The sequence below is a fragment of the Corvus hawaiiensis genome, chromosome 26, assembly GCF_020740725.1.
Source record: "Corvus hawaiiensis isolate bCorHaw1 chromosome 26, bCorHaw1.pri.cur, whole genome shotgun sequence".
Taxonomy (NCBI): Eukaryota; Metazoa; Chordata; class Aves; order Passeriformes; family Corvidae; genus Corvus; species Corvus hawaiiensis.
The window spans coordinates 38,692,735-38,719,014 of NC_063238.1; the positions used below are offsets into that span (position 1 = coordinate 38,692,735).

The following is a 26,280-nucleotide window of genomic DNA, read 5'->3' on the forward strand; positions in this document are numbered from 1 at the left end:
AAAGTCACATTCTAGTGAAGTTGACTGATTCCAGCAGATTGTTTTGGGTGTGTCTGCATATGTGAGAATGATTCAAGTCAGTGCAAGGTTCATCACTGAATCCCATGTCTTGTTTGTATCTTCCAGCTTTTTTTTGCATAATACGTGTAATCAGATTTAAGTTTACAGAGAAATTACGAACTTTAAATCTCCTTTAGATTTTTTCTGACTGTAGCAAAGCAAAACTGTCATGATGTGGGAGAGGGAGGTGTTGGAAGGGAGGCGCTGGGTATAGTGTTTAATGGTGAGTGATCCGTGTGTTCACAGGGGCCGTGGGGGAGTGCCTCCACCACCAGCAGGAGTGCCCAGAGGGGCACCAGCTCCCAGGGGAGTCCCTCCCAGCAGAGGTCCAGTCAGTCGGAGCCGGGGACTTCTGGCACCCAGAGCACGAGGAGTTCCTCCCCCTGCAGGGTACCGGCCCCTGCCACCGCCCCCAGCACAGGAGACCTATGGGGAATATGTAAGTGGAGCTGTGGATGTGCTGTGCATGCAGTGTGTGTCATTCTGGAGAGGTGACATCCCTTCAGAACTCTGTACAGTCTCTGTAATTAGCACCTAATTAAGTCCTACACCCAGCAAGTATGAAAAATTGTGGTCATCTCTCTTTACCCATTTAGACTTGAACTGCTTAATTTAAAAAAAAATTCAGCATATATGTATGCACCATCATAAAGACATTTACAGTGCATTTGGCAAAGTAGTTATGTACCTCTTAAATGTTTTATATCAGGTTTTTGCTTTCCAAAAAATCCGAAAAATCACAATGTTGTAGACTTTTAATTCTCAACTAAAACAGAATAATATTCTAATCTTCCTTCCTAAGCCTATCTTTGTGGTCATGTAGTTGTTTAATGATTAGACAAGTAAAATATTTTTATGAAGGCTTCAGAACTAATCCTAAAATTTTAACAATGCACAGTGTATCTCAATAAGCCATACATACTCATCTTGATTTTATTGTATTAAACATTAGAATCATATCAAAATACTTTCTATGTTGTATATGACAAAATTACACAGTTATGAATTGTTAGGGAAAACTTAAATTGAACTTACAGAGCAGTAAGATAGAGAAAAAAGATCATTAAATCAAAACTATAGTGATAAAAATGAATTTAGTCTTATAGAAAAATAATACCTTCAAGGACAATGCTTTTAATGCCTTATATATACTAAAGCTTTTAGTGTACCCTCTTTACAGCCAAATGTGTCTGGACTTTGTTGTCTGTGTTGTTTAGATAAGCAAAAAAGAAGATCCTGCATTTCTGAAAATGGTTTTTCTATTTAGAGCTTCTTTGCTTTTCTCTTAACCCTTCTTTCACCTACCTTCTCCTCTCTTCTTCCAAAGATTCCCACCAAAACCCGCTAAATCAAATACCAGCTTTTGTTCTTTTGATAGAAATCCAGTTTTCTATATAACACTACAGCTTTATTCAGAAAGAAGTTTAGTGTTGTTAACGTCAACATTTATGCATATAACTGAACAATTCAGAAGAAGTTTATGTACCTCATTAATTTTGAGGAAGAATACTTAACAACATGCCTAAATTTCCCCTGGCTATACTTGACTAGTCAGAGTGGGCACTGCAAATAAGTGGATCTGTCACATTGCTTTCAAAGGCATCAGTCCTCATTGAACAGCCTGTTTCCAGGACATGCATTCTCGAACACATAGAGAGATGGTAGAATATAAACCTCTTTGAGTAACTTCATATTTATATATAATCTGCTATTTACAGCATGTGTCTATAAAAGTGGCATGGAAGTAGCTGTTTGACTCAGTATCCTGATGTATGCTTCACTTCTGAGAGAATAATTAGAAAATAGCACTGTACAGAAAAGTAGTGCTGTGCTAAATAACTTCTAAAAAGAATGTTCTTTAGAAATGGATTGCTTATCTTCTAAACAAGATACCTTAACTGGGATAGATATAGATAGATAGATATAGTACTTAAAGCTGTAGTTGATAAAGCGCAGCTAGATGGACCATTTCTTCTTCAGGAGAATGTTTAGCAGGGACATGAGCCATTGGTGTGTTGCATGTTCAGTACTAAATTTGATGCTTGGTATTTTTTTACCTGTCCATTTGTGGTACATTATCAAAGTGCCTTAACTGTGTCTTTTACTGGTTAAGGGAGCACAGTAGGAGTCATGAGCAGTATTTCTGCCCCTTCTTTACTAATTCCTGTTTAGTTATATCTAATATTAAAGCATTAGTTTGCCAACCTGAGCAGAATAAGGTCTTGTTGATTGAGAAGTGTCTGTAGAATGAGAATGTCAGAAAGTCTGGTGGGTACCGTAAGTTATTTTAAGCACCATCAAAGCTTTGGAAACTGAGATATCCAGAGAGGTTACAGTGCAGCCTTTGTGAGTGTATTGGGTTTGTGTGGCCAGGTTTTGGTACCAGAGGGGTGCAGGGGTGGCTTCTGTGAGAAGCTTCTGGCAGCTTCCCTCATGTCCAGCAGAGCTAGTGCCAGCCCGCTCCAAGGTGGACCTGCTGCTGGCCAAGGCAAAGCCCAGCAGCAATGGTGGTACTGCCTCTGGGGTAATGTATTTAAGAGGGGAGAAAAAGCCCAGTCTGGAGCAGTCTGTTCCTAAAGGGCTTCACCCCATGGAAGGGACCCACACTGAAGCAGTTCATGAAGAGCTGCAGCCAAGGGAAGGGCTCACATTGGAGAAGTTTGCATTGGTCTGTCTCCGTGGGAGGGAACTGATGCTGGAGCAGGTGAAGAGTGTGAGGTGTCCTGTCCCTGGAGAGAAATGAGCAGAGACAACGTGTGGGGAGCTTAGCACAGCCCCCATTTCCATCCCCCTGCATTGCTGTGAGGAAGGAAGTAGAGAATTTTGGAGTGAAGTTGAGACTGAGAAAGAAGGGAAGAGTGCAGGGGAAGGTGTTGCCAAATTTAGTTTTTATCTCTCATCATCCTACTCTGATTTAATTGGTAATAAGATCATTTCCCCCAGGTGGGTCTGTTTTGCCTGTGTCAGTAACTGGTGAGTGATCTCTCTGCTCTTATCTTGAGCCATAAGACTTCTTTGGCATGGTTTCTCTCCCCTGTCTGCCTGAGGAAGGGAGTGGTACAGAGCAGCTTTGGTGGGCACCTGGTGTCCAGTCAGGGTCAACCCACCACAAGAAGGCTTTCCATTGAGGATTGGAAAGTCCTAAGGATTCATGGGGCTTTTCATTCCCTTAGGTTTACAAGCCTTTGCTGCTGTATACTCATTAAACTAATGTCAAACTGCAGGTTCAGGAGGAAGCAAACTGTGTGCAAATGGAAGCTTTGAACCACTCACTCCTGTAACTCTGTGAATATCTCAAAGGTGATTTAGGGCTTTCAGTATGTAATGTCCTTGCCTATTTCCTCTGTTGAGTGCTATTAAATCTACCTTGTTACAGACAATGAATTACAGACAGCTTCCCTTTTTCTTCACTCCCTTTGCTTAACTCTGTGTAGTCCTTGACACAAATGAATTTTTAACACCTGTGAGTAACTCAGTTCTGCCTCCTGCTTATCCTCATATCTCTCCTTCCTCTTCTTGATTAAGTAGCTGTGGTTTGTTTGGTTTTTTTAATAGTTATCATTAAAATGGGAAGGGGAATGGCTACTTCATTCTGAAGAATTGGAAAGATTACTTCTGGAGGCAGTATTTCACATGGGAAAAATATCATAGGCAAAAAAAGTCATTAATTTGAGATGCATTTTAATGTGGGCTCAAGATCAAGAAAACTGTGAACGTTGCTGTGCTGTGTTTAGAGCCCACAGGGAAGTGTCCCAGAACCTTGCCCATTACAGAAAGCTCTACTCAGTGTGAGCTGCCTCTGTCTTCTGTCATCTTTCTGGGGTCTTTGCATTGGTGACCTTTGAATACTTTGCCTTTCTCTGCAGCAGTCACACAACATACTGCACTAATAGCAGTATTTGCACATTTCCCCAGTTCAATATAAGCAGTTTTCCCACTCCACTGTTGCCAGTCTCACTTACTTATGAGTCTCAGCCCCAGAACTCATTCCTCCTGAGACCCCACACTGTTAGTACCATGATTGAGCTCTTGAAGCCACTAAATAATGGTTCCTTATCATTTTCTCTGAAGACTGACTCTTTAATAGCTCTGGTTGCTGTGATAAACTTTCTCTGAAGACTAACAGGGCTCTCATTTTTATTTCCTCAACTGCTCAGGTCAGGAGAAAACCTTTTGTGACGTGTGAAGCATGGCCAGGTTTATTTTTGTAATAGTTGACTAAGGGAAACCATACTAGGTGGAGGCTACATTTATTGAAGCACTTACAGATGGTTTCAGGAAAATTTTTCTCATAATTAAATGTGAATTTTTCTCTACTTATTGAACTATATTGTGTAATAGATAAAAATATTTATATGTTTTTAAGCTGACAACTTACTCCACTAAGATAAGAAATAGAAACTTTATTTAACTACTAGCTGAAAATTTTAAGCTTTTCCACAATTTTCCAATAGGCAGGAAATTAATAACAGTGTAAGGTCAATTCCTCAGTGAATGTTCAGTCAAACATAGGTTAGAACAGAACTGCTTAGCCTCAGTTACTGTCTCATAATGTTTGCTGCTCTTGGCCTCGTCCTGCTGTCATCTTCTTAGCAGCTTCCAACCTCTGAGACTTTTTTCCAAATTAGCAACACAGCAGTGGGGCTGAATCTTTTTCAGAGTATATTTTTATTTGATGCTATTTTCATTTTACAAAGGCAAATATTTTGCAAATATTCTGCCAGTATTTCACTTCTGTACTTCGCATGAATGTATTTGTGATGATGCCATGTCAAGTCCTGTTTTGGCTGCTTAAGTGTGTTAAATGCAAAGTGAGTTTTATCTGAGTTCATAATCAGATTTTGAGGCATTACGAACTTTAAACATGGATTTAAAACCTGTTGCTCTGGCAGTGTGGAATGTCTACATTGAAAAAATAACTCATCAGTCTAGCATGTTATGGCCAAGACTTGCTTCAACACTACTTTGAAAGGCAGTCAGATCTAAATATTCCTCCCAGTTGTGGGGAAAATTTGTGGCAGAGCCTTATTTCTTTTTGTGGCTATTTACTGATGTTTTCTGGTCTTCAGACAGGGGTTAACTCAGTGGCAGAGTTTTCTAATGCACTGACCACATGTATAATTTCCAGCAGCTAATGCTTCGATGACATTGCTTTGTGTGTTAAGAAATGGAACAAAGATGAAATGTCTACCAGTAAGAGACCAAGGGAGCCTTTCTAATGTTAAGTAAATTGTAACTTGAAAAAGAGCCTTGTGAATTACTTCCAATTAGATGTCAAGTTTATTTTAACTTGGATACAGATACAGGCTACTCAGAAGGATGTACAGAACAGCTGGATACAAAAAATTTTCTGATAACAACAAACTTCAAAATCTACTTCTTAAAATCTACGTTGAGTTATTTCTGCTTTCTGCAAAACCATAAATGTTCGGGATGTTTTAAAGCTTCATCATTCCTGAAGCATTAATTTCTGGATATTTCCAGAAACACATTGCTTTAACTGATCAACAAAGCAGACTTCAGATTTAAGATTGTAATTCTCACACTAAGTCTGTATTGTGAGACTATAATTAACACTATATGTGTACTGTGAAGTACATGTGTATTACAGATATTACAATAGCATGAGACTGTGCTTGTTCTGTGTCCCATGAGAAATGGGGATGACCCAAAACATTACCATAACCTGCTGTCTAACAAGACCTCTCCCAAAATAAAGAGCAGATGATGTGTTGCTCTGTCTCTCTTTGTAAAGTGAAATCTCAGTATTTTTCTGGTAGTGGAAGGCCTGTGGTTTGAATTCCTGTTGCAGGTATTCATTTTCCCTTGGTTCTCTCTGGAGATGATATGCTGAGCACCAGGGTACTGTCCCAGCATATGCAGTGCTTTCTGTCCTTTTGGTTTTGCAAGAAATCCTACAAGTTTGTGGTAAGCCTTAAGGAAAGTGGATTCGCAAATAATATTTGGCTGGATGGCTAAGAAATTAATTTCATAATCAAGTGATTATTACAAAATATGAATGTAGGTATCAATTAGCGAAAAGAATGATTGCAAAGTCTTACTGTTTACAGGGGAGAGCCCATTCCACTGAAAAACCTATAGCCTGTTATTTAGTTCACTTTCTTAGAAAGCCAGTGCAAATTCTGTTTTAATCTCTGGCCTTGAGCTTGAATTCCTTGTCTCCCTATTGAGATCATAATTAATTTAGATTTTGAAAAACTGAAAGTTAGGATTAATGTGGAAGCAATTTCTTGGAGCTATTCATACACTGCTGATTTGGTGTGGTGAACTGTTTTTAGAGTTTTCTCATTAATATTCACTTGCTGTTTGGGGTTGAAGAAGGTAAGACCTGTAGGAAAAAAGGAGAAAAAACTCTGTGTACCATATAGAAAAATTCAATTTTTTTATTTACAAATAAGGGCTTCTTGAAGTTGAGGTGGCAAAATATTAGTGAAAGTAAGGGCTAGTCCAAATGACATGCAGTTTGCAAAGAATTTAAATTCTTGAATGGAGTTCAAGTATAATTTCAGTGTCACTTTGCAGGATTTACACCATGTTTTAATTTACTTTGGTCTTGTGAGTATTGATAGCTTTCTAATGACATGCAGCATTTTAAATCAGTGGTTTTATTTGCTTAGTTGTTTTGAATGTGAAGCTTTTTGTTTGGGTTCCTAGAAAAGGGCTTGAATTAGCTTCAGTCTCTAACAACTAGAGAAATTATCTTTTGTCCTTGCTGTCCCTGTTCCCCTTTGTGGAAAATGTTGTAGTTTCCATTTAGGTATCACACCATTTTTTGAGCAGTTTGTTTACTGAGTTCTGGCTTTTCAGAAGTGCTAACACTGTTCTTAAATCGGGGGAATTCGAGTAAGATTATGGAAAGCAAGTTCATAACATGAAAACATTTCTTAGTTTTTCCTTCCCAATCCAATGTTCTTTTTCATAGTAAATAGGACAAGCAAGAAGAGTTAAATGTAAAAAAAAGGTTTCAAATTTGAAGCCCTTCAAATAATTGTTTTTGTTTAATTTTGAGTCTCTTATATTCTCTGGGGTTTTCAGGATGAGATGGAAACAGAATGCAAAATGTTTCCATTTTCCCAGGAATTCGATGACATTGGCTGTGGAAACAGTGGAGTGTTTTGGAGAAAAGGCTGAAAAGGTTTTCCCCTTGCCTATCTCAAAATTCACGTATAAAGTTCCTATAAAATTCTTTCAAAGTATTTTAGTTTAAACTGCTTATCTAAAGATTGATATTACTGAATGAGCATGAGTCTTCCTGATTCTGACACTGCTCCCTGCTGTTGTGTATAGAAAACCAGACTTGTTTTGGTCTGATAGTAATTTGGTTTAAATGTTGCTGTCTATATTCATTAGCAACTCCTCAGGGCTTTTTTGAGGTGTATGAAAAACAATCCACTCCTGTATCTCTTATTCCAGGAATACCTTATTTGTTCTGGTTGGATATGCATTAGGCTCCTTCTGGATGAAAACAGATAAAAATCTCCAAAATAAGAGCTTACAGTCTGTGCATGCTTGCTGCTAATGTCCTTGATGTTGGCACTCAGACTTTAGATGGTTGTAGCTACCCATATTTGTTTTGATTGCCCCATATTCCCTGTTGATTAAATGAAGGGAGGATGTTATTCCCACGTAACAAAATGTTTCTCCCTTCCCTTTGCAGTTCTAATTTGCTGAGAAAAGTTCATTGCACTGCATTGATGTTGTTTTGTGTTTTCTCCTTCAAGTTAATCTCTGCACAAACTTTTTTTTTTGATTTGATAGTTTTTATCTAAAAGGAATATGTTCCTCCAGTATTCTGGGATAAAGTAGTTGTGTAAGTATTAATTTCAGAGACTGATAAGGAAAAAAACCAGTCTTTTACCTGTAGTGGTAATGGCCCTTATTTTTTTCCCTTGGATGGATTTCTGTAGATGAGAACAGCTGGAAAATTGATTTCTTATTGATTTCATTATTTTTTTTTTTCCCTCAGTGCTGCAAATGGCCTTTTTGTTAAAGGCCACTTTTACCCTGTTCTTTCTTCCTGTTTCTCTGTCTTGTTCTTTGAAACGTTGTTCATTTTCCTTAAAGAGGATCCAAACAGTAGTCTGTCATTGTCACTGCCAGCAGATTACAATTTAAAACCACCATTTCCTGTTCTCCACTACGAGGGGTTTGTTTAGAATACTGTTGTAATTAAAAAGCACTGATGAGCAAGGCTTAGCATGATTTATAATGTTTTGGGGAGTGCAGAGGTTTTGGCAAAGATTGCTTTTATAATTTTTTGACCCATTATAGTAACTTAATATATTTGAAGGATGCATATTTACACTTTGCCTTTGATTCTATTAATGAAAAATGTCTGTACTTTACGCAAACCAATTAGAGCTACCAGTGCTGCTCTTTGGATTTATATCACCTGTGGGCACTATCATTGAGACCACTGCAGGCAGGAGCTTTTTTAAGTAGAAATGCTTACAAGTTGGCTTAATAAAGGACTTTATTAATAAGCTTTGAGATTTTAGAGTAATTTCATATTCTTTTTGGATGATCTGTGTTGTAACTCCAGCTGTTCTGTTACTTTGGGGGAAGATTCTTAAGGCTGAAATCAAGACAGTTGTACTTTCCTGGTGGGTACTACAAATGTTGAGTGATAAATACCTGTAGTTTAGGAGAACTTCAGCATTTTCAGCTCTTTTTTGCCTGCGTTTCTGTTGTAAGCACAGACTGTTCATCACAATTGCTGCCTTTTGATCAGACTAAATCTGTTAGGACAAGCTAGAAAACTTAACTCTTGAAAAGTAGAATAATGAATAACAAAGAAAAGGCTTCTGTTCATGGAATCAAGACATGATCTGGTGTGGGTTTTTCAGTTTTGTTGTGGGAGATGAACTATGGGTTTGCCAGTAAACTTTCTGATATCTGAGTACATTTAGGAAAAGCTATTTATAGACATAAGTAGTATGAATACAGAGGGAAGTCCATTGTATTACATTTAGTAGGTAGAAGGAATGCAGACACTGTCATCCATGTGAAGTAGAATAATGGCTTTAAATATAAAAGTGAATGCTTTTATAAGTACCTGAAAGATGCCCTAAAATCAGCAGGAAAAATGTAATGAGAAGATCCTTATGAAGGTGTAATTCTTTTGTTACTGCATAGAAAGAAATATGTATAGCAATGCTTGGGCTTAGTAGAATGTATTTAGTACAAAGATGTACTTCAGTACAGGATTTCTGTGCATATAAGTTCAGTCCTGTCCATTTTCGTTATATATGTGTAAAAATGATAGTTACTTTCATTTAAGTTAGCATGGTATTTTATAGTACTGAAACATGCCAGATGGTCAAGGGTATTTCACCTAAATACTAAATAAAGTTAAAGAAAACATTTGCTGAAGCCACTAGAGGTCTGATTCAGAAAGAAAATACTCAAGTAGTGTGGATTTAATTTAAAATGTAAAAATTTCTGTCTTGGTTGACCTTATTTGTAACCTCCTGAAAGAGAAAGTTTTCAAATACTGACTAAGAGCAAATACTGTCAGACCTAGTTCAGGCAAAGCTCTGAGACATACTTCAGCTGCTCCTGCCTAATTGCTACTTCAAAGGAGTCATGCAGAGCAAACACATATTTTGGAATTTGAATCTCTTCAGGCTATTGAGACCAAACCCGTTCTATTTTTTTAGCATGTTGCACATGTTTATCTTGTTTTTAGTGTAAACTTCGAGGTTTATAACTGTAAATATTAGGGAAAATTTCTTTACTGTGAGGGTGGTGAGGCACTGGCACAGGCTGCCCAGAGAAGTTGTGGATGCCCCATCCCTGGAAGTGTTCAAGGCCAGGTTGGACAGGGCTTGGAGCAGCCTGGTCTAGTTTGGACACATGGAAGGTGTCCCTGTCCATGACAGGGAATGGAACAAGATGATCATTAAGGTCCCTTCCGACCCAAACCATACTGTGATTCTATGAAATACATCAATAAAAGATAATTGATCTATTTAAGCAGATTATAGTAATTTCAAAAGCACAGGTTGATGATTTTAATTCTAAGTGATAGGAGTCCCACATACAAACCACAAATCAGGTATCTTTCCATACAAGGCTTCTAGGAGCCACCTTCAACATCATAATGCAGGGCTTAATTTCAGGAGTTGTCAACTTACTAACGCACAAAGTGGTGAACAGTAATGAATCCTGGGCAAAAATTCTCTGGAAGACAAATTCTAATAAAAGAAATAATGCAGTCTGATACAGAATGGATCTCCCACAAATTTTCCTTCCGTTCTATTAGACATCTTATGAAGGATCTTTTCATTTCAAATTTACTTCGTTCGTCTGTTTTCAAGAAGTCATAGAAACACGATAACTTCAGAGTAGTCTTTTATCACCTTTTCTTCATGATCCATTTTTTCAGTAAAATAGTTAACATAAATGAGAATGAGAAGACTTAATTGCTCAAGAGGTCTCTAATGATTCCTTAGTGGCAAAGCTTTCCCATCATGTTAAAAGGTTAATTTCAGTTCTCTGCTTTCATTTGTTGCCACTGCTGGATGTGCCTGGTTTGAAGTTTGGAAGCACATCTTAGGGATGGCTGGTTCACAGCTGGGAGAGTCTATGTGAGGAGACCAAATGTCGTGTAAATGTTCTGGAACAGAGCAAATAAATTGGCTCAGGCAGCTTCTGCTGTTGGTCAGGGTCCGTATTGTTAACAGATGCCTGTGTATTGCATCAATAAGTAATAAAATGCCTGTTTGAAATAACTGCCAGGAGGCAGTAGGGTTGGGGGTTAGTCTGTGGCTTATCAAGAAAAATCCATACCTGATGGGCAAGAAAATCCTAAGAGTCTGGTTTAGTTTTTAGTTTCAGGGCAGTGAATTACTGAAAGAGAAAATGCATTTCCTTTTAACTGTGATTATTTATCCATGGATCTCCACACAACTGACAGATGAAAGAATCCTGGTTTCTTCTTCCAAACCAACGGATAAACTTACTCAACTGTGCTGGCAAATATGCAGAGACACCTTTCTCCTAATCACTGCTGAGAAACAATCACGTGTACTGTTCTAGCAGTGGTGAAGTTCTATTGATGGACAGGTTGCCTGTTTTCCATAGAAGCAATTTCAAAAGACTGGAAAACTTGCTAAAAACTCATAGGAAATTAGGTTTCCTATCAGTTGTTTTGAGGATGTCACTAGCTTCTGCTATAGAAAGCTGTCAGATTCCCATCATTGGAGATGTTTTCTACTTGAGTTGGACAATCCATCCATCATTTGTCATCCCTATCTAATTGATGCTGCTTGTTGCTTTTCTTTTGTCATTGCTGAAAGATCCTTAAACATTCTTTTTCGTAAAAATGTTGGTTCTTTCATGAGGCTTTATCCTTTGGTTGCCAGCGCCACTAAATTTGTTCCGGTTTGGCCAAATTTAGAAATATATATGCTCTGAGAGAAGGCACAACCACCCCTCCCCCCACCAGGTTCGGGAAAAAATAAATTTTCCTCGAAGGAAAGTGAAGAAGATAAAACTATGTATCTAACAAACACACGGGAAAGGAAAATAATGTTAAATGGTAAAATCTTTCGCTGTAGAGGAAAAACCTGGGAAAGTGTTCGAGTCCTCCCTTTGGTCTCCTCGGAGCTGGGGCTTGGCCCAGGGCCAGGCCCTCTGTCCCTGGTGGAAAGTCCTCCCGATGTGCTCTGATGTTACAGAAATCAAGCAGTCCAGTAGAAAAGGGAGAAAATCCGAAATTCCAGAGAAGGAAAAGTTCAACTCTCAGCCTCTCTCCGGAGGACAAGAAACTGGAAAAACTGGCCAAAAGCTGACTGGAAAAGCCACAAGCCGGGTGCTTCCTCGCCAGGGTTGGATACACACTTATCCAGAAAACACCATTTTTATTTATTTGTACACACACATATATACGTTTTTATATTAAACATGATCCCCCAGTCTTCACAGTGTCTTGTCGTTAGGTCTTTCTCATCTGACAAGCCTGGACAAGATACTCCTAAATATCCATCGAGGTCTTTGACGTATTTAGATAGGATTTAGATATTAGGATTTCCTAGGAATCAATGCAGTGGATGTGCCATTTCTACTTTTACTGTGTTTAGTTCAGATAGGTGTATTACTGGACAAAACAGTAAATTGATGACAGTTCTTCAGATTTCTATAGCTCATCCCTCTCTGTGAAAACACAACATCACTGTCACTTGTTTTTATCTTAAACTTCTGTATGGCTGGGGTTAGGGGTTTGTTCAAATTGGTATTCAAATACAGTGTTGTTTTGAGAAGAGTGTTACAGTGTGTATTTAAATCATGTGTATAATGTGGAGAGGAGTAAGAAGTCCTTACTTCTAGTTTCTTGTTCACTGCTAAACTCCCACAGGTTGAAGAGTATTCACAGGACATTCAGAGGAGTAAAACTGTCATTCTTACTAGTCTTAGCTCTAGGAAAGTTCTTTCCTATCCAAATTCTACACAGAATATTGAATTTATTGTTCAGAAATAAGTCAGATACCTAAGTCAATTGCACAATATTTATTCAGATGTTTTGATTCCTGAGATGCCTCCTAGAGGTTTCCTGAAGATCAGTAGCTCACTCAAGAACATGGAGACATGAAATGTTTGTACTCTCTCTGCACAAGCCAATGTTAACTAAAAAAAGAAATCTTTTTGAAGTGCATTGCCAATAGCTCAAAGTACCTTTAAAGGAATTATGGTCTAAAATTTGTAGGTAGAATTGGTCTCTATTAATACTAAGATCTTGCCACTCCATTGTGTACATATGTTATACATACATTTCAGGAGAGTGTTCTCTCTCACATATAGAACTAGGTTACTGCTCTCTTTCTGGGGTGTGCTTGAAGTTAATATTGCATCTTATATATCATTTCAGGAGTATGATGATGGCTATGGAGCTGCTTATGATGAACAAAGCTATGATTCCTATGATAACAGCTATAGCACTCAAGCACAAAGGTAAGCCTCCAAATCAGCTGTAACAACAATTGAAAAATTCTGTGGTTGGCCAGTTAGTTCTGCTTAGAGTTTTTCAATTTCATCTTAAACAGCAAAAAGTTTATGAGAGGATTTTAGAAAAAACCCCCATGTTACTTGTCTTTACTATCACATAAGTATAAAAGTTAAATTTCTGAGTGACTGAAAAGAAACAGAACTGAGAACTTGTAACAGTTTTAGTGATGCCAAACCTTAAATCAAAGTTCTAAAGAGTTCAGGGAGTTCAGGAAAATTCTATTCAGATTCATTGTGTGAGGGAGGAGTGGGTAAGGAGGGGAGAGGAGAAAAAAGACAACTTTATAAAAGGTATTAAATTGTCTGAAACACAACTGATTAATTTTTCTTACAGTGTTAACAAAGTTATATTCCAGTATTTTACCTGTATTTGACTGTAAGAAAAGTACGCCCTTCCGTTTGTTTTACTCCTCTGTGGAATTCCTTGTGACAAATTTGATTCTCTTGCCATTTGTTTTCCTTCTCTTGCTTCATTTTCAGCAGTATTTTTAAGCACTTTTGATATTTTTTTTTCTTTTTAAATTTTGCTTTCTTTGGAGGAGTCAGTATTTGGAAACTCCATGAATAACACTGGGTCACAGTGTGACCCAATAATGGGAAATATGCTGTGAAGTACAAACTGCTTCCTTTAAGTGGTAGTTTGAACTTCATGGCAAAAATCCCATTACAAATTTAGCAGCTTGGCTGATGATCTCCACTTCTGGGTATTTTCAATGTGCCTGTCTGGAAAGAGAACTTCTGTGCATTTTTCACTGAGTTGTAATTTATTTTCACTCTTTTTCTCTCAGACCAAGCATTCATAATTTGCTCAGTATTAGATGTTGGAGTGTATTTGACAATGTCTTGAAATTTTATGGCAAAGTTATGACCTGCCTCGGAGGTAGGGTTACTGAGGTTCCTGTTAATAAATCTCATGTGGGGAATTGGAGTTAAACTGAATATATATGAGGCAGATATGTTCTATCTTCTGCTAAATATGTAAGATTTACAATGCAGCTTTATCTGAAATAATACAGAACTGTTCACAGCAAAGTTGAGAACAAGCTGTTTACCCCTGGCATCTGGTTTGCTGTAGTGTTGTCACACCCAACTTCAGTTTTGTTGTGTAAATGAATATTTTTCTGTGCTCAACAACTTAGTCAATGTGAAAAAGCATAGTGGAAAGCTCAAGTGTCATTACTGTTGAGAACTAAAATAATGAAATTGCCTTTGTGTCTGATACTTGGCTCCTACAGACTCTAAGCTTGATAAAAATATGACTTAAGAAATCAGCAGTGTAGAATCTTCAAAATATGAGACTCTGTAGAGGGTTACATTTTGAGAGCAGTTACTAGTAATGGATTTTTTTTTCCCAAAAGACAATTGCCAAAGTAGTCCTCAACTTTTATGTTTGTAATTTTGTTCTGGCTTCCTGCTTGTAGTGTTGGTAAATGGGTTTATTGCACACAAACGTTTAGACTTCATTACAAAGTAATTTGCCTGAGCCAAAATTAAACATTACTTGGATTTGGGTTTTTTTCCACATTAAGGTTTTCATTGAGATTTTCTTCCTTTGAACTAAAATTAGGAAAAAAGCAAATCTCCCAAGGAATGAAATTGCTCCTGTAAAGGATTAATACATAAGAATATGTATAATATTCTTAGATACATGTGCACGTGCTTAGTTGTCTAGAATGAAATACTTCATAAAATGATTGTTCTACTTTCTACTTTTTATTTTCCCTGTAGTCTCACATATCTTGTGATAGACACATATCTAACATATATTGTTAGATTTTAATGAATGTTATCTTTTTAATGATTGCTTGACTTTTTTCCCCTAATTTTATTAAGTGCTCTGTGGTAAGACAAAACAAGAAATTATTCACTTGCACGTTTCTCACAGGATATCAACACTCATTTTCTGGCATATTTTCTGGCTTGGCAGAAAGATTTTTAGGATAGTATTGGCAGGAAAGAAGTAATAACTATAAACAGCCATCTGAGCTACCTAGACCAGCATTCCTGTCTTTAATCTGAATATCAAGTGGTAGCCCATATTGCAAAATCATTGTGTAACCACTATGAGATACTTACCATATTTAGGTGCATTACAATGCTGTTACTATGAAGGAAATTAGGGAAAAGTGCATTGTTTTCATAGTTTAGCCTTATTTCATTCTTGATATTTTTTGCCCTCATAAAACATGGAAAGAAACTGCATTTGCACATGGAGAGCAGTCATGTGTTTAAAATTCATCATTTAGTGACCAGTATATGGAAGTACTCTTTCCTTTTCTAAGATGAAAATAGTAATCTTGAAATAATAGCATTTCTAGTAAGTCTTCTGATACTGATTTCTCTAGAAATATTGTGATATTAATGATACTGTATAATAAGAGGAAATTTGAGAAATACCTAGTTAACTGCAACTGAGTTCTCTCATTAAATTACTTGCAGTAGTTTTTAGTATATGGCTAAGTTTGAGTGCAAGAACAGGGCTTAATGCTCACAAGTGTACATTGCGTGATACGGTGGAAATAGTGAAAATGCTCATTTTTGTTTTAAACATTTTGCTTATTTAGTGATTCCTTTGTTAAAGATGGAAACTTTCAGTAGAGTTTTAAAAATCTTTAGGAATTTTGGAGATCTGTAAGAGGTTGCATGACAGCAGATCTTCTGGTATAGGTGCACAGGAGTGCATTCTCCAGATTCAACCTTCAGCACTACACAGTGTGACTCTCCTTTATTGCTCTTTTAATTCGGATATTTCAAGTGTATTTCCCAGAAATGGCAAAATCTGAGAGGGGTTAGGATGGATGACATGTTTAGATATGAAGAATAGGACACTGTGTATTTCTGTGTGCATTAAGGTAGTTGAGACCTCGTTTGTTCCACAGATAAATTATTCCTTTCTATATACTAACTGCTTGCTGATAGCAAATTGTGAGTGGTTAGAAGTTTAATGGTATTTTATTTGACATTGTGTGAGACTGTATCCTTCCTTGTGCCTGGCAATCTGAAGTTTGAGTTAAAACCTGCCACAGCACTAACAGAGAGAGAAACATGAGAGTTTTCTGATAGTTTCATCTATCTTAATGCCCTGTAATCCTATAAAAAAATGTTGTTTTCCTTTAGAACATTTTATTATCCACTCTTGATTGTTCATGCAACAAAGCCCCAAATAATGCTTTAGGATGTCCTTTAACAGAATTATTTTTTATGGTCAAAACGACTTAAAATATCCCTTGAAGCTGTACTGTGCTTTGCTAGATCCTTAATTGATTTTTAGAAGATTAAATTATATGTATAGTTTTTGCAGAGGGATTGTTAGATGTTATTTTTATCAGTATAAACTGGAATGTTTAATCAACTGGACTGCTTAGTCTTGTTATAAAAAACCAAAACAATCTAAAATTAATAAAAAATAGTTTGCAATTTCTGAAAATCAGAGGATAGCAAGTATTTCATAGAATCATAGAATGGTTTGGGTTGGAATGGACCCCAAAAATCATTCTGTTCCAAGCTTCCTGCCATGGGCTGGGACACCTTCCACCAGACCAAGTTGCTTCAAGCCCCATCCAACCTGGCCTTGAACACTTCCAGAGATGGAGCATTCACAAATTTTCTGGGCAGCTTGTGCCAGTGCCCCATCACCTTCCCAGTAAAGAATTTCTTTATAATATCTAATCTAAATCTCTCCTCTTTTAGTTTAAAGCCATAACCTCTTTTCCTATCACTACATGCCCAATATGCAATCAGGCTTTAGGGTTGTATGATATGCAGTCAAGGGCATGTTATGCAGTCAGGAATTCCTTCATAGAATTTTTTTCTATATATTAGAAATTTATCAATTTTTTCTATATATTAGAAATTTACTCATGTCACATGTGCAGTGGTGTGCCAAAAACCTTTTCAGGATCTTATGGTAAATGTTAATTGTAATTTGGAAAGCCAAACTCATGACTTCTGGTGCTGATTGCCTATGTCAGAGACATGGAGACTTGTCACCAGCATGTATGAATCCTTACACAACTTAGCTCACTCTAAAAGGACTTCCCCAGCCTGTCTAGAATAGTATTTATTTCCTTGGATTTATTGCAGAAAGCGGTGGGTGCTTTGATGGCCTGGTGTTAATGCTAGACCAATTTTATTATGAAAAATCACCTAATAGTGTTGTGGAGGAATCATGAGGATTTAGTTGAATCTTCATTTAAAATTGTAGTTTAAACATTTTCAGCATGAAAAAATCTAGTTATTTTAAATCTCTGAAAGAGATTTCAAATTGAGCCAAAGTGCTTTTGGTCCCTTAGTGACTCCATACATGATCTGCACAAGTGCTTGCGAGGACAATAATACGGCAAAGGGAAATGGATGCTAATAAATCAATTGTCACTGTCAACTCACTGTTTAATGTTCTCTAGAATACATAAGATTTATCACTGAGGAATTGTGGAATAATGGTGGTGTATGGAAACAAAGTCCACCAGGGAGATGTACTACATCATTTGGATTTAGCACTGCCATCTGCTTAATGGCATTGAGATGACTACAGAGGTACTTATGATCAACCATTCATAGCAGTGACAGATGCTGCAGAGAGTTAACATGCCAGGGAACGAGGTTTGGTGCTGAAGTCCAGATTATGTGGCAAGGTTGCTGAGAAAGGGGGCTGGGTTTGTTACCTTCCCAGTAGCGTTAGAGGGTTTACTGTGTGCTTTTAAGTTTACTGTCGAGAGAGAATGGCTAACACAGTTACTGTAGTGCAAAAAAAAGAAAAAGTGGAAAAACCCCATCTGTGTGCTTCAGGCACTCAGAAGTTTCAAAGAATTTCTTTAGGCTTGTCAGGTAGCATTTAAAATGGGATACTTTTCCTAGGGGAAAAAGAAGAGCTTTTGTCTAGCTTTATTTTTTAGCCTACAACAGAGATCAGCAGCCTAAACTATGTGAGGAACACTTTGTTTAGCTGTATGCCAGTGCCTGTTGAGGGACAAGAATGAGTCATTTATGTAGTAATGTCATTTTATGTTTAATTATAATTTATAATTTTATAAGTATTTTAGATCTTCAGTCGAGGTGATCTCACCTTCACTCTGTTGCAGAATTTAATCTAAACCCATGCATAAAAGTGGAAAAATTAGGACTCGGAGAAATTGCTGGCTTTGTTTACAGTTTTCTGCATTGTTTTCTGGTTTCCACTTTTACCTAACAATGCTATCAATTTCTCTTGGCAACAATCATTTTGCCATTGGCTTAAATAGCATTTCTCAATTGCTCTTTGTGCATATCTAACAGTAATTACTATCACTTCAAATCATACCACAATGTGATAAAATCAAATCCCTGCAAGTTCCCTGTGAGCCTTGGAGCCACCCAGTTAACCTAATCTGAGCTGAGGGAATTGGCATATTCTCTTTAGTACACCTACATTTATTCAGTGCCACTAAATCATTCTTTGGTTGTTGTTTATGTGTTGGGAAGTAAGAATTACATGCTGAAACTTAGATCATTTGCTTAAATGCATAAAAACATAACTGCCTGTATGGTCAGTCCTAGGCACATTAAAAACATGATGTTATGAATCATGTAATTGTTAAGGTTGGAAAAGACCTCCAAGATCAAATCCAGTTGTTAACCCAACTCTACCATGTTCACCACCAAACCGTGTCCCCAGTTGCCACATCCACACATTTTTTAAGCCTTTCAGGATGGTGTTTCTTGGGCAGTGTGTTCCAGTGCCTGACCACCCTTTCAGTGAAGAAATTTTTCCCAATATCTAGTATTTCTCACATGGGAGACCTTTCCACATCCTCCTTTCAGGTCATTGTAGGGAATGATAAGGTTCCCCCTGAGCCTCCTTTATCATCCATTACATTCTTTACCATTGATTTCAAAAGTGACTGAGTCAAGACAGAAAATTTATTTGTAATAGGGAATACTATGCACAAAGACCCTGTGGGGTGAAAGGTTTGAGGAATTTTGTGTTGGTAGCTTGTGGTAGTTACCTAAGAACGGAGAAACTAGTTGTTTGGTTGAAAAGGACTGAAAAAAACACCTTAAAGTCCGGCAGTGGTCATTGTTAAACTGATGCCTGAAGAATACAACTAAATTGGTTTGGTAAAATCCTTCAAATCTCTAAATACTGCTTTTTATGTTATTCCAGAAGCAGTTCAGTTACAAGAGAAGCTGATTCCTAGTATGTAGCTCTCAGAAATACCCTCCTCATTTTCCACTAGGAACTCAAATTTTCAGGTGTTTTTTGGAACTGTGCTTAGTAGTCACAAAAGATGATGACATTGCTGTTTAATAGGAGGATTTTCATGAAGAACTGAGCATATGGATTTGAAATTGGCTTATGGAGATGTTGCTATTGGTATTTGAAAGTTAATTGCTAGCAGTTTGTTTGTGATGCTCAGTGTTTTAAATTTACATTGTTGAGTTTGTCAGCAATCATGCATTTCCAGGATGTATAAATATGCATTATATGCAAACGAGTGTCTTTTACTGTAGTTTTCCAAGATGTAATTCTCTCCATTTTAATGCTTGTAGCTGTTTGTATTTCATGCTTTGGCTTATAAATCAAATCAATCCACAGCAGTTTGATTTCTGGGGATTGTGCAAAGGGTTGGCATCTTGTGTTGCTGTTGCTTATGAACGCCTGGTATGTACCAGAGTGTACTGGAGGTTATAATTCTGCAAAATAAAGCCTTAAGGCATTAGCATAAATAAGCTAATGTAGCTTTTAACTGAAAATCCTGCCATGTGTTTTCTTGCTTAATTTTTGCACTTATATTATTGAAAGAGATTATTTACTGCAGTTTTTCAGATCTAATTTTTCAGGTTTAGATAGATGTTTTTTTATTACATGTTGAGATGTGACAAGGTAAACTATTCAGAAGTGCCTCAGTAGCATAGATAGTTTTAATTGTGATCTGGTGTATTTTAATTTTTTTTAATTGATTTACAGAAATCTGGTCTGAAATGACAGTAAAAAGGAATAAGACTAAGATCATTCAACTGTAGGGCTGGAAAAAACAAGCATATCTCATGGTACACTCAAACTGGAAAAGATTTTTTTGAGTCCTCATGGTGATATTGGTAGATGGCTTCACTGTTTAATAAACGTTAGGTTTACTCTTCATCTGTACTAATTAATTTACTCAGTAAAATTCATTTGGTTCTCTTCATGATTTTTCTATTAAATTTAACTGTGACTGTGCCTCCATATTTAGGAAACAAGTAAAAATGCATTTGAAAATAAATTTAGAAAGCTGTTACAGGAAACTAATATGCAGGTGTTATAGTAGTACAGAAAGTAGTAACATCAAATTAAAAGTATTGAGGAATCAAGAAAAAAGTCATTATTTCATAAAATTATATCAATTTTGCATGATTGATTTAATTTTACTTAGGTGATTTTACAGCACCTTAAACTGGGTGGTTGAATTCCACAATGCAATTAAAGAGTATTAGTATTTGATAGGATTTTGATTTTTTTTCCTTTAACTGATTACACAAGTGAAAACATGAGGAAAGGGAAGGTCAAAATGGATCTTCCAAGTCCAAAATAGGGAAAAAATTAATTAACAGGGAATATTTTTTAAATATTAAGTGCTGTTTTGTAGTTAGTAGTAACTTGTGGAATTAATCATAGTTAAAAAAATCTTAGTTATATGAAGGCTTCACATGAATTACAGGGTGCTTTTTTTTATTTTAAATAAGGTGTTTTAAGCTTGGAGGATGGAGATAACAAAGAGGAGTGGAGAGTTTCCAGTTGTCAGGCATCAGCAGGATGCTGTAGAAATGGTGCTGGATATACAGGCTTTGGAGACAGAACATGGATAATCAATCTTACAAATTAAAGTTATTCATTTAGAAAGGACTTCTCAAATGTCTCACATTATAATTAACTTTCCACCAGTTTGATTAACAGATACAAGGAAGAAAGACTACATAGTCCCTCTAGACTAGAGGAAGGACATCTTAAATTTACATTTGCAGTAGACAGAGAATGACATATATATAGAGAGAGAGATACATATAGGGAAGACTTTTTTTCCCTGGTGTGAGGTAAAGAAGGAACGTCACTGGTAACTCACACTTGGAAGCCAGTGCCTATTAGTTGAAAGAGAAATCAGGCTGCATCAGCTCAGAGCATATTTTTGTCACAGAACGTGTTTTTGTAGATGAAGATTTGACACTGTTTTGCTGGTAGATAGTCAACACACTTTGTCTGCTTACTAGCAGTAATTGAAAGTTGCAGTTTTCTCTTTGACTACCCTGTTGTATTCAGTTTGCTTCCAAGGGAAGAAAAATGTTCCTTCTTTCTGTTGGTAAGGAAATACTTAATTGGGCAACTTAAAAATGGGAGATGGTTGCAGGAAAACTTTATAATGGCTTTATTGTTTCTCCTTGTATTTTATTTCAGTAGAAATATTGAGGGCTGTAAATTGTGCTTTTAAGCACAATTCTGATATAGTCCAGGTATAGATGGTGAAAAATATTGTATTAGTAACCATTGCAACCACATTTATCTTAGTGTAATTGTATCATGAGTGCTGTATGTGAACCACCTGAAACACATACATGGATAGAAGTAGTGGAGCTCAGATGAGGCCAGGAAATGAGTCTTTGCACTTAAATGGGTTGAATTGTCCTTAGGAGGAAGAGTCCTGCCTTACTCTACTTGGAGGGGCAAGGTTTGGATCCTGCTGGTGCAAAGGACATTAGGGAAGTACTGGAAAGATCTTGAACGTGGTAAAGCTTATGATTATGCAGCCCTGAAAACAATTAATCTTTCTTTTACTAAATGTATGCCTTGATGGCACACTCATTATTTTTGAAGTACATAAAGCCAGGATGGACTGATACCTTTTTTCTCAAATGTTCTTCAATTTCAACGGGTGAGTAACGCCTCACATTTTTAGAAAGGTGTTGAAAGTTGTACTGTTCCTTCAGTAAATTAAAAAGATAAGAAGGTATGGTGTGTTATCTTGTGGAGCAATATTTGTGAAGATGGAATGGTGACAAACTGCCTGTGCAGTTTTTGGGGACGGTGTTTTCGAGGCAGTGTTGTCTTGTACTCCACTCTGTGACAAGTGACATCATTTTGGATCTCTGACAACAACATAGGCAAGACTTGGGGGATAACCAAGAATTCGCTGGAATAATACCCAGATCTTTCCAGTATCGCAATGAATACTCTAAGGATTTTTTGACTGATATCCCTCAGATCTTCACTATTCTCTGCTGCTTCCACTGTCCAGGGTAATCTTGTCTGTTTGGAGAGAGAGGGAAGAAAACACATCTTTTTCTGATGTTAATGTTGTTTCATGTCTTTTTTCTCCATTTAGCAGCTGGAATATGATTGGTACACACCTGGATAGTTAAAGGGTTCAAGTTTAGCTTCCTCTCGTAGCAGTTCACACCCTGCCTTGCAAACCAGACAGATGTGGTCTGGGGTGGCTGGGGCTTGGTTCTAATTCACCAGCCAAAATGCTGAATTTATGCAACCTTAGCTTTTAGTTTTTCTGCTGGTGCTTTATTTGATGCAGCAAATTTTTGACATTAATATGGTTAACATTTCTCATGTTCGGGGATGTACTGTTGCTGTATTCATACAGCATAGTTTCAAGGTAAAGCTGTAGCTCCTGCTGCTGCTGCGGTTCCCGAGAAGCCTTGTTTGAACCATGTGCTCCAGTCACCTCTTTTAATTGCCATTTTCCTTTCCTTTTTGAGAGGTGGGACATGAGAATGTAGTGGGCCTGGGGGGAAAGACTAATTGAGACAGCAGTAACTGGACATTTCAGATGGTAAAACTGTTTTAGGCAACTGTACAGTTCTGCGAGAAATACCTAGATCGTTCCGTGCCTGGTAGGTAGCACCAGAATGCAGATACCTCTGAGGATATTTCACTATTCAGAACTGAAATGTCTCACCATTTCTGCCATAAAAAGTAATTCCTAAATAGTGATAGCTAAGGGGATCCTTGAGAGGGCACTCTGGTCACCTTTTAGGTAACAGATAACAGATCTGACCAGTAACAGATCTGCTGTTTGTAGGTTCCATTTGAGAGTACGATAGACTATAATTCAAGGAAGATTGCATCATTTTTCTGTATTTTATAAAACTTTCACATAGGGGTCTAAATTGTTTTCTGAGATCATTATCTGTTTTACAGACATAAACTGAGCTGCAGGGATAATAATATGTACTAAAGAAATCTTTACTAAGTAGCAGCAGAACTGGGTATTAACTAAAAATTTATCTACAAGATACAAGCAAAGATGTGGGTCTCCTCTTGATATCCTGGATTTCTGCTGCCCTGCTGTAAGCTGGGTTCCAGAATAGGGCATTCTAGTGATTTACAGAAGCATTGAGAGCAGCTACTCAATGTTCAAGACAATTACAGAGTTATGAGAAGCTTCACTGCAGTGATTGTTGTCTTGGACACTCTTCTGTTGACAGATGTTTTTTGTTATCAAAAGTAGCTGAGCGTGAAGATCTGACAGGAATGATGGAAAGAGGCTTATCCTTATGGAAGAGTTCTCTTCACATGTGATCATATCAGTCAGGGTCTATCATGTAAGAACTCTGGCTAGAGAGATCCTCATTTGTTTTCTCTGCTTTGCTATTCTGTGCAACTCTGTAGAAGCACAAAGGGTGGTGCTTGTGGAGCTTCCCTTGGCACAAAAGGAAACCGTAGTTCTTCTAAGGGTTTTATTGTCACCTTCTGAAACTGTCCTGGTTTCTGTCTAAAGGGATCAAAGTTACTTGTGATACTCATGTAAAAAAAGAAAAAGCAGAAATTTTGGTCAGTTTTTCCCTAATAAGCATTACTGGAAGCGGAACTGTGTTGCAAAGGCTGTTTTTCATCAGACGCCAAAGAAAGTTTCAGATCACTCGGTTCTTATACCAGGGTTGTCAGTGCTTAAGTCTGGGATTTTCAGTAAACTGGAAGCTTTCAGTCAGAGACCTTTTAATCTTTCCTGAGCAGCCAGGCTCCCTGCCACACGGCTTCTCTTTCAAGCACAGAAATGTGTTAATGACCATTCTAAAAGATGTCTGTATCACATATAAAGAGCTGTGGCCATCACATGAATTAATTGCAATATATTTTTGCTACCTTTGTGCATTTTTGGGAGTAGACTCGGATTGTGTGGTTGATCTGCCTCTTTTAGGATTGTCCCAAAATAGCCTGGTGAGCTCTTCTGATACGGAGCCACAGAATCATTGAGGTTGGAAAAGACCTCCAAGTCAAGTCCAACCTTTGACCAAACACCACCATGTCAACTAAACCACAGCACTCAGTGGTTCATCAATATTTTCAGCAACAAATCTGCTTAGTAGAAAAGCCTAAGAAATTGAGGTCGTTTTTCATAGAGCCTTTGAAGGCTTATGTTGAATACCTCTAAATTAAAGTATTTAAGATACTTCTCGTAGTGATTCTAGAGGAATGGCAGGAAGCTTCCCAGTCCTCTAGTTTACTAAATAAAGTCTTAGAGAAGCATTTCTACTTCATCAGTGATGCTGTGCTAAAATCTGAGCTTGCTCCTTTTTGTGTGAAGCTTTTTCTCTTAACACAGAAAACAGGCACTTCCCCCAGCCTTATTTAAACTATTTAAGCCTCACTTCACACTTCTTCTGAACATTGTAGGATTACTGCCCAGCCCTCAGCAATTAGAAACAAAATACTTAAATTTATTGTTGTTTTCTAATCCTTCCATAGCATTAAGTGGTTCCAATTTTTTATGCTGACATGGAAAATCAAAGCATTTTTTATTTGCTATCTCTGTCTTCTCTCTTGTCAGTCCAAAGCCATTACTCTGGAATGGGAATACAAAAGAAGTTAAAAAGAGAGGGACATAAGCAAAGTGTCTGTGTGTACAAAAGATCTGAATCACATCTAATACTCCAGTGTTAATTGAACTTGTACCATTTACTTGATGGTTATGAAGATGCTTGAAAACTCAGCTGGCTATAGCATGTAATTATTTTAATTATTTATTTAAAAAGAAGAGTCATAGGAAACGAGGAAAAATAAAGAAAGTGGTTTTATGAAGACAATTCACATCTGAAAACAAAAGAACTCCAAGCAGAGTCTGTGTTTTAGTCTTGCTGGGTTAAAAAGGAAAGAATCCGTGGCATATTTTATCCTTTTTTTGTGAAAGGAGGGAGTCACATGAGGTAAAGAAGAAAATGAACTGGGATCGTGGATGTTTTTTTTTTTTCCTTTCTATGAGACAAAATGAAAGGAAGAGGAGCAACCTGAGCTACCTGGTCCTAGGGAAGGTGTCCCTGCCCATGGAGTTAAGTGATGTTTAAGGTCCTTTCCAACTCAAGTCTTTCTGTGATTCTATGAAAAGGCCCGTCTTTGCAGAATAAATCCATTAAGGGAAATAAAAAGTATAATAGCCTTCAGTCAGAATGCTAAGATGTCAGAGAATATATATATATAAAGAGTCTAAATGTAAAGGATTATTTTGAAGCAAAAATGTGTATCATATCTTCTGTCCAAAGGAAGAATTATTTAATATAGCTACTTTAGTCCTCGAGCAGAATTGACTTCAACTATCTCAGTTATCTCAGTTGATGAGTTAAAATGTACAATTTAGAAATTTGGTATCGTTGTAGGCTGTTTTGACTAGGTTTCCTTTTGCAGGCAATTGCTTTGAAACAAAATACAATTCTATAAGCTGTAAGTTCATATACAGTACTAGGTTTTTCTGTAATTCTAAAAAAACTCAAAAAACCCATTACCATCGGTCTTGATTGATAACGCCATGGAACATTCAGACTCTGTAAATTTTTTTTTTTTTTTTTCCACCCCGAACTCCTTACAACCATCTGTATGTCCCCTTTTCTTTGGGTCTTTAGGTTTTCTCATCTGGAGCTTTGGGTTTGTTTAACGCAGAGTTGACTGGAGAACGTTGGCATTGTTCATAGAACATGAATGAAGTAAAGCTGGGAATACTGAATTGCACTGGGCATGGTTACTTCCCATTATAGTTGTGCTTTTCAGACAGATTATTAATTTTGAAGGGTTTGTCTGTTAATAAAGATGAGTTGTGATACACTTGCAGTGTAAGTGAAAGGTTCCTTCCTTTCTGATGTTTGTTTTGCAGTATGTGTGCTGTAAAATCAGTCATTTTTTTGTTTAATAGATATATTAGATCTATGAAATGAGAGCCTGCAAAGTCATTCTGACAGGATTGA

General features: G+C 37.1%; 1 protein-coding gene across 3 annotated transcripts in view; it reads left to right on the forward strand.

Moving 5' to 3' along the window:
* KHDRBS3 (KH RNA binding domain containing, signal transduction associated 3) overlaps positions 1-26,280 on the forward strand; it is a 92,001-nt gene that overhangs the window by 56,399 nt on the left and 9,322 nt on the right. For all 3 annotated transcript variants that reach the window (XM_048286407.1, XM_048286408.1, XM_048286409.1), the window contains 2 exons: positions 307-499; positions 12,950-13,032. In XM_048286407.1, the coding sequence (XP_048142364.1) occupies positions 307-499; positions 12,950-13,032 (276 nt within the window). The remainder of the gene's footprint in view (positions 1-306; positions 500-12,949; positions 13,033-26,280) is intronic.